Raw genomic sequence first — 14,760 nt, forward strand, 5'->3', positions numbered from 1 at the left:
AAGTTACTTTATATAACATAAAATTAGTAATTAACTTTGCTCAAAATATCTAAAATTCTTATATTAGGTCAATCCCATTAACAATTATATGTTATTACTGGTTTTTCAAAATTATAAAAACAGGATTAAATCTTGAAACATCTTTATATTATTTAATATTTTCCAGTCTACAAGGAGATTCTTGCAAAGAGGCCAATATCTGCATTGTTACCAAAGGAAGGGCAAGATTTTCTCTTCTACTAAGAATTATAAACCAATTTTTCATGAACAATGATTATCAAGCATTTTCATCAATTTTCATGGACAGACTAAACAAGTTCTTACAAGAGTTCATTCATGAAAATCAATCTACCTAAAAGACAATTAAAAAATAAGGTGAGAACTGTACTGGATGTAATAGAATAGCCTAACAAGGCAATGAAAACAAGCTGTATTCATTTTGTTAGTGGAGACAAGGCTTTAGACAATCACCTGACAAGAGTTTTTGTTATGGGGAAAGTAGGGGAGGAAGGGGTGCTGGATGTTTGCCGACTTGAGTTATCTGTAAAAATAATAAATAAATGAATGGTGCTTTGAATAAATCATGTGATATCCAGAAGGGAATAAGGTTGTCCACTGTCCCCTTTGTTGTTTATTTTTGTTTCTTGAAATTTTGAACATAGACAAGATGAGAAAATAATGGGCCCAAAAATTATAAATGAGATCTTCAAATTCAGTTTTTGCTGATAATTTGGTTTTGATTTTACAAAACTTTCTGAAAGGGACTGAGTTTTTGATGAAAACATTGACAGATTTTGATGCACTAGGTTTTAAGATTAATAAACAAAAAGACGATAAAAATATGACTAAACAAGATCAAGACAATCTAATGAAAAAATCAAGTTTTAAAAATGACCTCTAAAAAGGTTAAATATTTGACTAAAAAATTGTATGTCATTTCAAAGTAATATTAAAATAATAATAATAATAATAATAATAATAATAATAAGAAGAAGAAGAAGAAGAAGAAGAAGAAGAAGAAGAAGAAGAAGAAGAAGAAGAAGAAGTAGTAGTAGTTGGAAGGGACCTTGGAGGTCATCTAGTCCAACCCCCTGCTAAGGCAGGAAACCCTATACCATTTCAGACAAATGACTGTCCAGTCTCTTCTTAAAAACTTCCAGTGTTGGAGCATTCACCACTTCCAATGGAATGAAGTTAAAAAAGATAGGTTGAGATGGGAAAAATTGCAACTTTCACTGTTGGGAAGGATTTCTCTGATTAATGTTTTACTTAGAATGTTACTTTTATTCCAGACATTACCTATACCGATGACTGATGTAACATTTAAGCAACAGCAAAAAGGTATTTCCAAAATTGTTTGGCAAGGCAAGAAACTGAGAATTAAATACAAACTGCTACAGGATGCCAAAGAAAGAGGGGAGTTAGAACTACCAAATGTTGACATTGTATTTTGCAGCTTGCTTTTTAATATGGATGAAAGAGTGGGTGACTTTAAGAAATAGACAATTGGAAATGGAAAAACATGAATTAAGATGCAGATTTTAAAAACAATTTTCTTAGTCATACCTTACTGAAAATTTTGAATTGGTATAAAGCAGAAATGTCTCCCAAATTTCCTTCATAGTTGTCATCCTAAGAAAACTTTTATTTGAAGGGAAATTAAACAAATATGGTTAACTTAACGCTGATCTGCTAAATTTTTCCCAAGGAGAATTTAGGTGAAAAACAAGAGAAAGACTGGAATTGGAAGACTTTACAACTCCATTGGATTCCCTATCCTGTTAATGGAAAGATTTAAACCTGGCAAGATTTATGAACTTGAAAATGCTAAGACTGATTTTAATGTGGAGTTGTATGATGGTATTATTGCTAAAATGTACTAACTTTTATTGAAAATTAAAACGGGATAAATAAGTGAAAGACTGTATGATAAAATGGGCAAAAATGGATAATATACAGTTGGATCAATGGGAGAGTATGGGGAAGGGTTTAAATTTACATTAAATTATAATCTTAAAGAACATTTTTTTGAAACTTAACATTAAGAAAACCAAGATCATGGCATCCGGCTCTCTCAATTCCTGGCAAATAGATGGTGAAGAAATGGAGGTAGTGACAGATTTTATTTTCCTGGGCTCCAAGATCACCGCAGATGGGGACTGCAGCCAAGAAATTAAAAGACGCTTGCACCTGGGGAGGAAAGCCATGGCAAATCTAGACAGCACACTAAAAAGCAGATAGTCAAGTCTTCCCAGTTGCAATGCATGGATGTGAAAGCTGGACCATAAGAAAGGCTGAGCGCCAAAGAATTGAGGCCTCTGAACTATGGTGTTGGAGAAGACTCCTACGAGTCCCTTGGACTGCAAGGCGATCAAATCGGACAGTCCTAGAGGAGATCAACCCTGACTGCTCTTTAGAAGGCCAGATCCTGAAGTTGAAACTCACTTTGGCCACCTAATGAGAAGGAAGGACTCACTGGAGAAGAGCCTAATGCTGGGAAAGATTGAGGGCAAGAGAAGAACGAGAGGACAGAGAATTAAGTGGCTGGATGGAGTCACTGAAGCAGTAGGCATGAGCTTAAATGGACTCCAGAAGATGGTAGAGGACAGAAAGGCCTGGAGGAACGTTGTCCATGGGGTCACGATGGGACGGACATGACTTCGCAGCTAACAACAAGGAACATTTTTATAAAATGATGTATTCCTGGTATATGACACTGAAAAAATTGTGAAACATATACAAAGGGATTTCAAACATTTGTTGGAAATGAAATCAAACTAAGGGTAATTTTTTCAGCTTTGATGGACATGCAAGAAAACAAGAAAATATGGATATTGAGCATCTGATTCAGAAGATTTTAAAAGTAAAGGTATAATTGAAACCAGAGATTTTTATCTGAGATTCAGTGATAAAACAAATGGAAACATTTTACGAAAACTCATTTTTATGTGATAACAGCAGCAATACTTTTGTATGCGGAAAGATGGAAGGGTTTACAAATACCTATGGTCTATACAGAAAGAAGTATGACGAATGAATGGTGAAGCTGATGGAATTGACACAGATGGTAAAATTGACAGCTTTGAGTAAAGAAAATACTAATTTTATTTCTATTTGGAAATCACTTTTGGATTTTTTTTCGAGAAACTTAAAAGAAATGTTGATTTGGGAATTTGACAATTAGAATTACACAGGATTAAAGAAATAACGCAGACAAATGCTAATCTTATAGTAAAAGTTTACTTTTTAATTCATAATTGTACCAAAGAAAGATATAAGTCATTAAAGTTGCCATTATTGAGATGCTGTGTAAATTACAAAATAATGGGGCAACAATACAGTCTAATTCTTGTGCTGTTGACATTGAATTGGCTAGCTACTTTTGGGAACCAAATCTTATCCTAGAGCTGCTGTACTGCTGTAAAGTTTATATATTAGGAGAAGCAATAATTTATCTATGTTGTTAGATGGTTCTTCATCTACAAAAGCTGAACAAAGGATTCAAAGCTATATTTCTCCACTAGGTGTTATAGGGTTATCTCTTGATCTAGGGTTATCTCTTGATCTTGCTGGTCTAAAACCAGCCTGTTCTTCAGCTAGGATATTGTATGTTTGACACTACATTGAAATGTCTTCATTGCCAAACTTCTACAGACAAAGACTCCTTTTAATAATCCCATTACAGTTTCCTTTCACTGAAAATGTCAATGAATGAGCCAGAGATATCCAAAGCATTTGTATATTCTACCATTTGAGCTATGCTCAGAAACAAGAATGAATGGTGCTATCATCTTGCTTTATATTCTTCTAAAAATATTAATAAACAGATTATTCAAAAATATGAATATATTTGTTCATGTTCTTAAAAATATAAACTGCATGAACCTTATAGGAAAACTGTATTTGATCCTATACCAATTGGTGAGTAAAATGTTCATGAGAACTTTCATAACTTTCTCTGAAGTCCTGTCCATTTAAAATACGTTATTTTCCCCAAACTGTAAAGAATTAAAAGGCAAACCACATAATAATTCAGCAAACTAATGTGCTATTATTTTGTCTTGCATACCCTTTCTCAACATTCAATTTTCCTGCTCAGGGTTTGCATAGTTTAAAACTCTGATCCCTAAAGCCCCTAACCATTCAATTTTTGAATTTCAAAGTTTTAAAAAAATGCTGTGAAGGCTTTTTTAGAATTATTATTTAATGCAAAAGGGATTATAAGAATTATATATCCAAGTCCATTCCCCACACCTAATTCATTGTTAAAAAGCACAATTCTCTTATTTTAAAATGAGTTACAAAATCTGGAATTAATTACGAAAACCTCCTACCAGAAGAAAAAAAAATGCTTGTTTTAAGTTACCTTTACCTTACACTAATTTGAAAACTTACCGGCATCACTGTTTTTCTGATGGAGTCAATCAGAAAGTCACATTTTTATCACCTACCGGTATTACATAACAGTCCTACAGTATTTCACATCAGAATTTACTGTACTATAAGCATACAACCATCATCCAAGGCTTATAAAGTTATCTGAGCTGTGTCTTCCAACACCGCTCCATCAAACTGCAGCTGGCGCAGCCGTTAATTGCACCATCTATATAAGATTAGGAGTGCAATTTATAAAAGTTCAAAATGCAAAATAGCATTAAGCGTTGCAGTGGGAAAACGCCCTGAACTAAGTACATACGTGACACATCAAAGGGTGTTTGGTGCCAAGGTATCACCACTCTTTTTACGGCCGTACCCGCACAGACAAACAACAGCCGCGGTCATGCGCTACATACAGCACTAAATATTGCAGGGGTCTTCAAACTTGGCCCTTTTATGACTTGTGGACTTCAACTCCCAGAATTCCTCAGCCAGCTTTGCTGGCTGAGGAATTCTGGGAGTTGAAGTCCACAAGTCATAAAAGGGCCAAGTTTGAAGACCCCTGATATATTGTATGCTGGCTGTACTGAACGTCAGGAAGCAACCCCTTCGCCAGCCCCAGTACAAAAAACCGACGGCCACAAGGTCTGAAGACACAAGACGCGTGGAGAGTTTACCGCCACAGTCCCACAACCCAGGGCCATCTGCAACTCGGGCCTCTCCTAGCCCAACAGGGGAGGGGCGGGGAAAAGTCGATGGGGAAAAATTGGGGGTTTCACGCCTGTGACGGGGGGGCATTCCCGCCTCACAGCAGGAGGAATAAGACCGTGGCTCGCCGGCTGGGGAGCAGCCCAACGTCCCAGGGGCCAGGGACGGAGGAGGCTGCGGTGTAGCAGAAAAGCGACGCCTGCCAGAGCTTAAGGCAGCTCCTGCCAAGCGGTTGGGCTCTCCTCTCTCCCCTCACGGGCCGCTGAGGGAAACCAGCAACCAGAGGCGACTTCAGAGGGAAGCAAAGCGAACCGCCGCCGCCGCCTTCGCCGCTCGCTACAGCAAACCCACCGGGAATTGGGGCGGGGAGGGTGTCGTAAAGACAGAGAAGAGCAAAATGGCGACTGCGGCGCTTCGTCCTATTCCAGCCGGATCGAAGCTCCTTCTCGGGCCTCAGAAAGGGCGGCGGGGGGGGGGAACGAATAGCTCGGGGCCTCCTCGGGTCTAGCCCACTGATCTCTTCCCCCATAACCGCGGGCTCTTGCGCGCGGGAAGGATCTGGCAGAGAGGCATCCGGTTTGCTTGCTCGGCCTCGGCTCTTTTCTATCACCGTACCTTTGAATTTTAGGTCGGTGGGCGGATCGAGCACCAGGATCTGCTCGTGCTTGGCCAGGATTCCGGCGGCCGCCATCGCTGCTCACGCGTTCGCTCGCTCCAGGAGGAAGGAGAGGGCGGGCAGGGGGAGGACGTTCCGCTGGGGAAGGAGGAGGGGAGCCTGCCGAGGAGGACTTGCAACGGCGGCGGCGGCGGCAAGGCTCGCAGCCGCCCCCTCCTCGTAGCCCCGCAAGCACGCGGGCGCAGAAGCGTGCGGGTGCAGCCTCCGCCTTGGCGTCGCTCTCCTCCCGCCTTCCTTCGCTGCCCCCTGTAGCAACTGAGTCACTCGCTCCCCGGCGCACTGCGATCAACGCCAACTCCGGCGCGGGCACGACGACAGCGGCCGAGAAGTTCGAGCACCCGCGCGCCAGCCGCGCGGGGGAAGAGCGCGGGCGCGAGCCGAGAAAAACACCGCCTCCGCGCGCTCCCCCTTCCACCCTTCTCTCTCCCGGGTCTCGTTGGTTGACAAGGCCGCTAGTCGGGGATCGCTCGTCACCGGCGGCGCCGGTCTCTCCCGCACGCTCCGGGAGTTGTCACGCGCGAGGGAACGTAAAGCTCAAAGGCGGGGAAAAAAAAGAGTCAGTCGGGAGGGATTTCTCTCCAGAAAGGGGCAGCGCGTGACAACTTGGCTGACCCGAAAGGGCAAAAATTGATTCAAGGACGTTAGGCATCAGAAGCTTCAACGTAGCCGAAAGAAAGCGGCTTCGTGGCTGAAACTCCAGGCGTAGAGCGCGTACACGAATTTCGCTCGAGGTGCATTCTGGGAATTGTAGTCTTCAAGTAAATGGGAAAGGGGAGTTAGGTTGCGCGCCCTTGGCTGGCTTAAGAACTTGACCGTCGACTTTAGGAAGTGCCTAGTCGGCTTAAGTGACAGTTCTCTGCCACGACTTAAAAGGGGAGAGCCTGAATTAGGCTCCACAAATCCAGATGACCTTTAGGTGTCATCAAAGAGATACATGTGACATCGAGTCGTTTTCGACTCCTAGCGACCACATACAAATAGTGGCAGCCTGAGATTTTGCAGTTCTGATAGCGCTCTAAGTAATTAGCTTCTCAATGAAACGAACGTCAAATCTCCCTTTATGCTACACTAACACAATGCAGAGGAATCTTTGTTAAGTTTCATCAGAATAAAAAGGCATTTTTCCACGCTAAAGGAGTAGAATACAGTGCAATGTGCGTTTATCTCAAGAGAAAATTTCTGATGATAAGGGCTGCAAATACCTGGACGACCGCTAGGTGACAGCAAACCTACAGAAAAGGCTAATAGTCCGGATGCTTGCAGCCCCTGTAGGGTTGCCTGTTTAATACTTAACATCAATTCAAAACTGACCAATTCGTTTACTCTGCAGAATTGGTGTTCTTGTTCTCATAACCCTTTAACTGCTTACTTTGTTAAACACTAACATAATTGAATATTAAGGAGCAAAAGGTGCAAAAAGCACCATTTACAAAAAAAATAACTCTGCCTTACTTCATCCTTTATACAATAAGGCCCACTGCAAAGTGTGCTAAGCTACAGTTTGATTATGATTCATTAAACAAACTAGAATTGGTTGGCTTTACATATTAAGACAATTGTAAACAAATTAAATTATAGCATAACAATATTCTAACTTCAGTGCTTCCTAGACTGACAGCTTTTTAAAAGTACTGCTGTGTCATATTTTATGCACAAAATTAATGCTTAATGGCCAAAGGAATATCACATAATATTTACCTTATGATCAAGGGCTGCCATACAAAACTTGTCTAGAAGTAGGTCACACTGAGATGATAATGCAATCTAATGTTAAATTAAAGTTCCTACTGTCAAATAAAGGGGAGCCCAATGTATATAATGAAGAATGAAATGCGTAGTAAAGTACTGTACTGCATGTATAACTGAGCACCAGTGATTGAACCCTTTCAGTTTAGTAGCCTATTTTAAAAGATACATGACATGAGCTGGCATTTTTCTCTACACAGGTGTATAGATGTATATGCATTGACATGTAAGCTGCAAAAGGATCTGATCTAAAGTTGATCAGATAGGAAGTTGAAGATACGCAATAATTTACTGTCTGCAGATCACTGCCTGTTTTCCAAAGTATGAATTAAAAATGAGTTAAACATCAAACCAAAATAATGACCTCCGGGAAGGAAAATATATTTTACAAAATGTTATCAAATCATGTGCAGTCTAATGTCAAGCAGACATTTTCATTCCAGTAATAGCCAGTGTTTGCAAAATTACCAAACTGAACTGCACACTCTTTTAATAAATGTACTTCACAGTAATGTCAAGCTCTTGGCAGTTGACTGAGACCAAACAGCAATCTTTTCACAGGCACAAATCACACAGGATCTTCTTAGAGATTTACTGAAAAGAAAGGCTTTCACCGCTTGAATTATGTCTCATTTAGAACTGATTTCTCTAAGAAAATTAGCGCCTTTCATAATTTCTAATGGATTTTCTATGAACTGTCAAGGATGCAAATCTTGTTACTGATAAGGTTGCAGTTATGTATTAACCAAACTGTCTCTTGAATCCTTTAAAGGTAAGGGTCATCCCAGATGTACAGTCATGTATTATTTGAGGTAGTCTTTAGGACTTGCATTCAATCATGTTTAATTCCATGTTTATTTCAGAAGCAATATAGACAGAATCAATATACAGTCCTCCACTTACAACCACAATTAAGCCCAAAATGTATGTTGTTAATTAAGACATTTAAGTGAGTTTTGCCCCACTTTACAATCTTTCTTATCACAGTTGTTAAGTGAATCACTGCAGACTCTGCAGTTGATAAATTAGTAACCTGGTTGTTCAGTGAATCCAGCTTCCCCATTGACTTTGCTTGTGAGAAGGTCACAAAAGGAGATCACATGTCCTTGGGACGCAGCAACAGTGATAAATATGAAATCAGTTGCCAAGTATCTGAATTTTGATCACATGACTATGGGGATGCTGCACAGGTTGTAAGGGTGATAAACAGTCATAAGTCACATTTTTCAGTGCTGCTGTAACTTTGAATGGTTACTAAATGAACTGTTGTAAGTCGAGGACTACCTGTACCATCATATGAATGTTTCCTATCTATAGGTCATCTTGTAGAGGACTCTCTTCTGAAGGTCTTCTAGACATATGCTTAGGAACATCCCAAGCTTTTTGTATTCCTTGGTTAGAAATTTGACAGTATGTTGGGTTCAGGGGAAACTTTAATCAGATATCACTGAAAGCAGTCACTTAGAAGATATTTATTTGTGAATACATAACACAGAATGAACAAACATTTATTGTGGAAAATGCCTCCTCTTTACCTTGTTTGCTTCTGCCATCAGCGTAATCAAGCATTAATAAATGTAGCATAAAAACAGCCTTGTCATTTTGAATTATAGTTCTTGAAAGGACAGCTCCTCAATTGTGGAGAAATATGATTTGGGGTAAGCTAGATATTACGGTATTTTATTTATTTGGAAAATTTATATTTGCAGGCTCGATAACCATCATATTTCTTATCATAATTTAAGGAAATACAGTGTGAAAGATGAATTATCTAAATTCATTTTTCTCTCAGTGAAACCAAAAAGTAAAAAAAATCTATTCAGGGATTGTTGGGGGAAGAGGTAACACTATGCATGCTATCCTGAGCTCATGAAAAAAAAATGGGATGGAAAAATCCAACAAATTAATACAATTCTGTTTTTTAAAATTAATTATCATTTATTTGTTCCCTGTTGAATTTAGTATGAATAAATAGCATAATTGTTTGCAAGCAACTCTTGTGACATGAATCACAGTGTTGGAAGTGTCCCCAGAGGTCCTCTGCTCCATCTCAATGCAGGAACTGCTAAAGGATTTTACACAGATGGTTATCGTGCCTCCAAAGATCTCCAGTGAAGGGGAACGCATCACTTCATGAGGCAATGTATTCAATTGTTTGAGAGCTCTAGAAATTCTGGCTAATACCACTATCTAATTTGAATCTACTACCCTGGTGATTTCAACCCATTGGTTCTGCTCTGATCACTGAAGGCAATAGAAATCTGTCCATTCTTTCCCTCCCTATGTCAATTCTTTAGATACCTAAAGAATGCTATTATGTTTCCCATCACTTCTCTCTGTGCAGGATAAGCATATAAGTTCTTTTTACCATGCCTAGTAGAAACTCATTTCCGGTCCTCTCACCATTTTGATTGTTCTTGTCTCTCATTTTTTATTATTGTCCTTTTTAGATTGCAATGCCAGAACTGGATACAACATTCTTAACTGGGACCTGACTGTGCACTTGGAGGAGCAGTGGGGAAAGATTTGGAAATACAGTTTTCTCAAAATAGGCCCAGGTTAAGAGATTATGCAATCCTGAACTAGATGGGAGAAGAGGTAAGAGGTTCAGGGTACCCCCGCCTGCTTTGAATCCCTCAGGAAATATATAGCTGGTTAAAATGATATAGCTTTAATTTGGCAAGATTCTGTGTAAGCAAATAAGACTGAACTTGATTGAATTTTGCTGTGTCATCTCTGGGTTTGGATTTGATCTAAATTAAAGGAGAGTAATGTGGGAGAATTAATTTATGTCCTGTCATCTGTGATCCTAATAATATATTCTAAATTATCATAAATACTTACTAAGATGCCAAGAGTTTCTAGGTGCAAAAATTAACCTAAAATTGGGTTTGGCTTATCTGTGGATGGGCTTATTCTCAAGCATATACTACACAATAATATGTTTTTAAAGTACCATATTTCCCATATTTACTTAAATCATCCATACACACACCTTTGAGGTTTCAGCCAAAACACCATGAAAAGTGAGTCAGTTTATTCATGGGTGATTTTTTTATGGTATGTCAGCTAAAAGTTTGAAGGTCAGCTTATCTGTAGATGGTGTTATAAGAGAGCATATGTAATAACACTTATCTTTTTAACAGGTGAATCACACTGTTGGCTCCCATTGAGCTTGTGATATACAGAAACAACCAGATCTTTTCTTATATATACTACCAAGGCAGGTTTCCCCTATTCTATACATTTGCCTTTCTTTTTTCCATATTTCTGTGTTAAATCTCAGCATGTTTATTTATTTATTTATTTATTTATTTATTTGTTTGTTTGTTTGTTTTTATAAACCGCCCTTCTCCCGAGGGACTCGGGGCGGTGTACAGAATAAGGTAGGCATACAGAATGAACAATAGTGAAAAAAACAATAGTAAAATACAAGCTGGGACCCCAATTAGAGCTATCAGGCCAGGCCGGACTGCTGGAACAGGTAAGTTTTTAAGTCGCGCCGGAAGGTGCGGAGGTCGGGGGCCATCCGGATTTCGGTTGGTAAGCTGTTCCAGAGGGCTGGCGCACCCACTGAGAATGCCCTCCCCCTGGGGGCCACCAGCCGACATTCCTTGAGCGGTGGCACCCTGAGGAGGCCCTCTCTGTGGGAGCGCACAGGACGGTGGGGTGCTGACCTTGGCAGAAGGTGCTCCCGTAGGTAGTCCAGACCCATGCCATGTAGGGCTTTGTATGTCATTGTTAGCACCTTGAACTTCACACGGAAGGCAACTGGAAGCCAGTGCAGCGCACGAGGAGAGGTGTGATATGGGAGTATCGGGAGGCTCCCAAGAGTGTCCGCGCCGCTGCACTTCATGTTGTTTTTGGTCTAGTCCTCGAATCTTTTTCTAGAGTGTTAACCACTCCTCTTAGTTTTGTGTCATCCACAAATTTAATAATCATTCCTTCAATCTATTTTTGACACCTTGACAATATTTCAGGAATTATTACAAGCAGTTCATTAATCATCTTGATCCTTTTAGTACCCCAGGATGTAATTCATCTGGTGCTTGCTCCTTGCAACAGATCCACAGCTTCTTTCCTTTTCTTTTAATTCTGTTCCCAAATTATATTTTTCTTGTTTTAGGTATTTCTCCCAAGATTTACTTTATTTTAAACTGACATAATCCTTTCAGTTTCCTGCTAGTGACACTTTTTAAAAAAAATAATTAGAAGTGATTTATGAAATATTTCAGTTGGCTTGTATAGTTTTATACTGTAGCTGGAATCACTGAGACTCTTCTGTTGAATTATTTATAAGCCACTGTAACAGTGATACTAATGAGAAATTTCTACATTGCAGCTTGTAACTGATACGCTCTACATACATTCAGGTGTTTTTCTGTCCTTCCTTTTTTCAGTTCTTGTACTCTTTTTTTTATTACTTGTTTAACCCTACTTAAATAGCCTTTAAGAATATAAGCAGCAATTTGGAAAAGCAGAAACAGTGCTGCACAGTGTTGCTTTCAGCGTCCAGGTCCTCCCTGTGGTACAGTATGTTCAAAGCATTATAAGAAAAAAAACATTGTGCCAAGGATTATTTGGCCCCAATGCAACTATCTATCTCAATACTTGGAAGCCTTGCCAAATTACATAAACACAATGTCTGGGTGAACTGGTGGATATGTATAATACTTACAGGATTTATTTCAGAAGCCTGAGGATCAAAGCTCTTTACTGAATAGAATGAGCACAAAAATGGTTTCTCTAGATACATTGCCATGAGCCCTAACAAGTCCTAATTTATTTTGAAGATATTTCTTTGCCCCATTTTATATGGCAAATATGAGTCATTTCACTGTTACTATAGTGTCTAATTTTTAATAAGCAATATTTTACTTCTGTGACCCCAAACACAAGAGAGGTATTCATCTGTTACTTTAGTCACTTTCAAAGCCTGGAGATCTATGATTCTGCTGACTGATACAATATAAAATCAAAGCTTTTATTGCTTGGAGATCCTTCAGCAGATTGGGTAATCATCTGGCAGAAAGTCTTCAGCTGCATTATGCACTGCAAGGTTGGGATCTCTAAGATACCTTCCAGCTCCATTTAGCAGTCAGGCCTTTCAAGAAAAATCCACTGTCATTAACCATTAGTATGACCTTTTAGCTATTTTATTTTTCAATATTGCAGCAAAACAAAAATACGTCTATACAGTATTGCCATTTTAAAAAATCTGTTATATGAGATTAGCCTTACTCTTTGTTACAGAGGTAAGTAATTCTACAACCCATGAGCCATTTTCTTTGGGCTAGATCAGGGGTAGGCAACCTCGGCTCTTTTATGACTCATGGACTTCAACTCCCAGAATTCCTGAGCCAGGCAAGCTGGCTCAGGAATTCTGGGAGTTGAAGTCCATGAGTCATAAAAGAGCCAAGGTTGCCTACCCCTGGGCTAGATGCTTTCTTCTCCAAATGGGAGCTTCCAGACAGAAGGTGCCATTACATGTTGTTTACTGATTTTTCGTATCCAACTGGATGGTCATTATGGAACAAGAATGCTGGATGAAGCCTTTCATTGATCCAGCAATTACCTTATCTTTTCAAATCTCATGTTAAGGGTTTTATATTCAACTTCATATCTATTATTGTCAGTGCTTTTTTGTAAAAGAAAAAGGTGCCGGAACTCACACGTCATACAACCCGCCTTGCCTACCCTACAAGGTTCCATCCAAAAAAGGTGCCGGAACTCCGTTCTGACCGTTCTATGAGAAAAAAAGCCCTGATTATTGTATTGGGCAAAATGGAAGAAGTATGAGCCTTGAGGTCACTTTTTATAGTCTTCAGGAAATTATTTAATTATTACATGTATTTCTGTGTGCCCAGGATCCTAGGCTCTGAGTGAATTAAAAACTACTTATTATAAAATTCTATAATAAATCACTACCATGCCAATATAACAACTTGGAAAATTACAATATAAATATTGTAAAACAAACAAATCAATTCCCAAAATGTGTATATGGCCCAATTTCACTGTATAACTAACACTATAAGAAATAAGAATTCCCCAATCAGATCAATCAATCCAAATCACTTCCCCATGGCTGCTTGAATAGTCTTGGCTGTCTCCTGAAAGACCAATAATCAGGCAAACTTTCAGTGGCAAGGTATTTTACAACTTTGATGCTATCACAGGGTAGAACTGGGTGTGGGCCCAAGTACCCATGTCACTTCAACTGTACTCCAAGCATCCCTTCTGGAAATGTGCATGGAAAGAGCAGAATCACTTTGAGAATAGTTCCTCAAATAGTTGGAACCAAGCCATCATTTTATAGGACAAAACTAGCACCATTAATTGCACTTGAAAAGCTATTGTTAATAATGGGATTGCAAATCAATTAAAATTGTTTTACATTGCAAAACAATTACACTAACAGTCCAACCACATTTTGTACCAACTGCTGTTTCTGGATTGTCATCAAAGCTCCACTTAGTACATACAGTAATCTTTCTGAAGTGATGAATCACTATTATCACTCAGTTCAGGTGTACTGGATGAAAGCTGTCCTGGCCGTAATCTCCACCTGTTGTTTTAGCACAGACATGTCAAACACAAGGCCCGGGGCCAGATCCGGCCCGCGAAGTGGTTTCATGTGGCCCGTGAAGCCATCCTGGAAACAGTGAGGGAACGGCCCCCACTGCCTTGGCCCTGGCCCAGAGACCCTCCTATCTGTCCCACTCCTGCCCAGGCCCCCATAGGCACCCTTGATGCGAACGATGTAGAGCTGGTCATGCCCACCCAGTAGGCCATACACACTCTAGCCATGCCCACCCAGTAGGCCACGCCCACCCTGGCCATATCCACCTGGCCCCGAGGGCAACTGCAATGCTGATGTGGCCCTCAATGAATTTGAGTTTGACACCCCTGTTTTAGCAGGAGTCGTAAGTGCAACAGAACCATCCGGTTGTGGATTAGCTACTTCAGAGAAAATGTTACTCTGCACTTCAGAAAAAGTGCTATTATCTATTCTAGGATAATAAGTAGATCAAGATTACAGCTCTTGTGTTTTAGACAAAGAACAGCTCTATTTGCTGAGATTTAATCTGAGCTTCTTTCATGCTATGAAGGAGCAACAGACTCCAGATCAAGACTTACAAAGCAATCTCTGGCCTGTTTTGGGATGGAAATATGCAGACATTAAATAGCAAGGAGCAGAAGGCTAACCCCTGTGATGCTCATTAGTACAATCATGGGTTCAATTGTTCCTT

At 39.8% G+C, this 14,760-nt stretch overlaps 1 protein-coding gene across 3 annotated transcripts in view; it reads right to left on the reverse strand.

Annotated features, from left to right (window-relative positions):
* Window positions 1–6,394, reverse strand: part of VAPA (VAMP associated protein A) — a 32,644-nt gene extending 26,250 nt beyond the window's left edge. The window contains exons 1-2 of one of the 3 annotated variants that reach the window (XM_083358753.1): window positions 5,895–6,393; window positions 5,701–5,862 (exon numbers count right to left, since the gene is read on the reverse strand). In XM_083358753.1, the coding sequence (XP_083214879.1) occupies window positions 5,701–5,776 (76 nt within the window). In that variant the 5' untranslated portion in view covers window positions 5,777–5,862; window positions 5,895–6,393. Of the gene's footprint in view, window positions 1–5,700 lie in introns of all 3 variants that reach the window. The other 2 variants (XM_083358755.1, XM_083358754.1) reach the window with 2 other exon arrangements.
* Window positions 6,395–14,760: the final 8,366 nt, after the last annotated feature.

Source organism: Vipera ursinii (assembly GCF_947247035.1).
Source record: "Vipera ursinii genome assembly, chromosome: 3".
NCBI lineage: Eukaryota > Metazoa > Chordata > Lepidosauria > Squamata > Viperidae > Vipera > Vipera ursinii.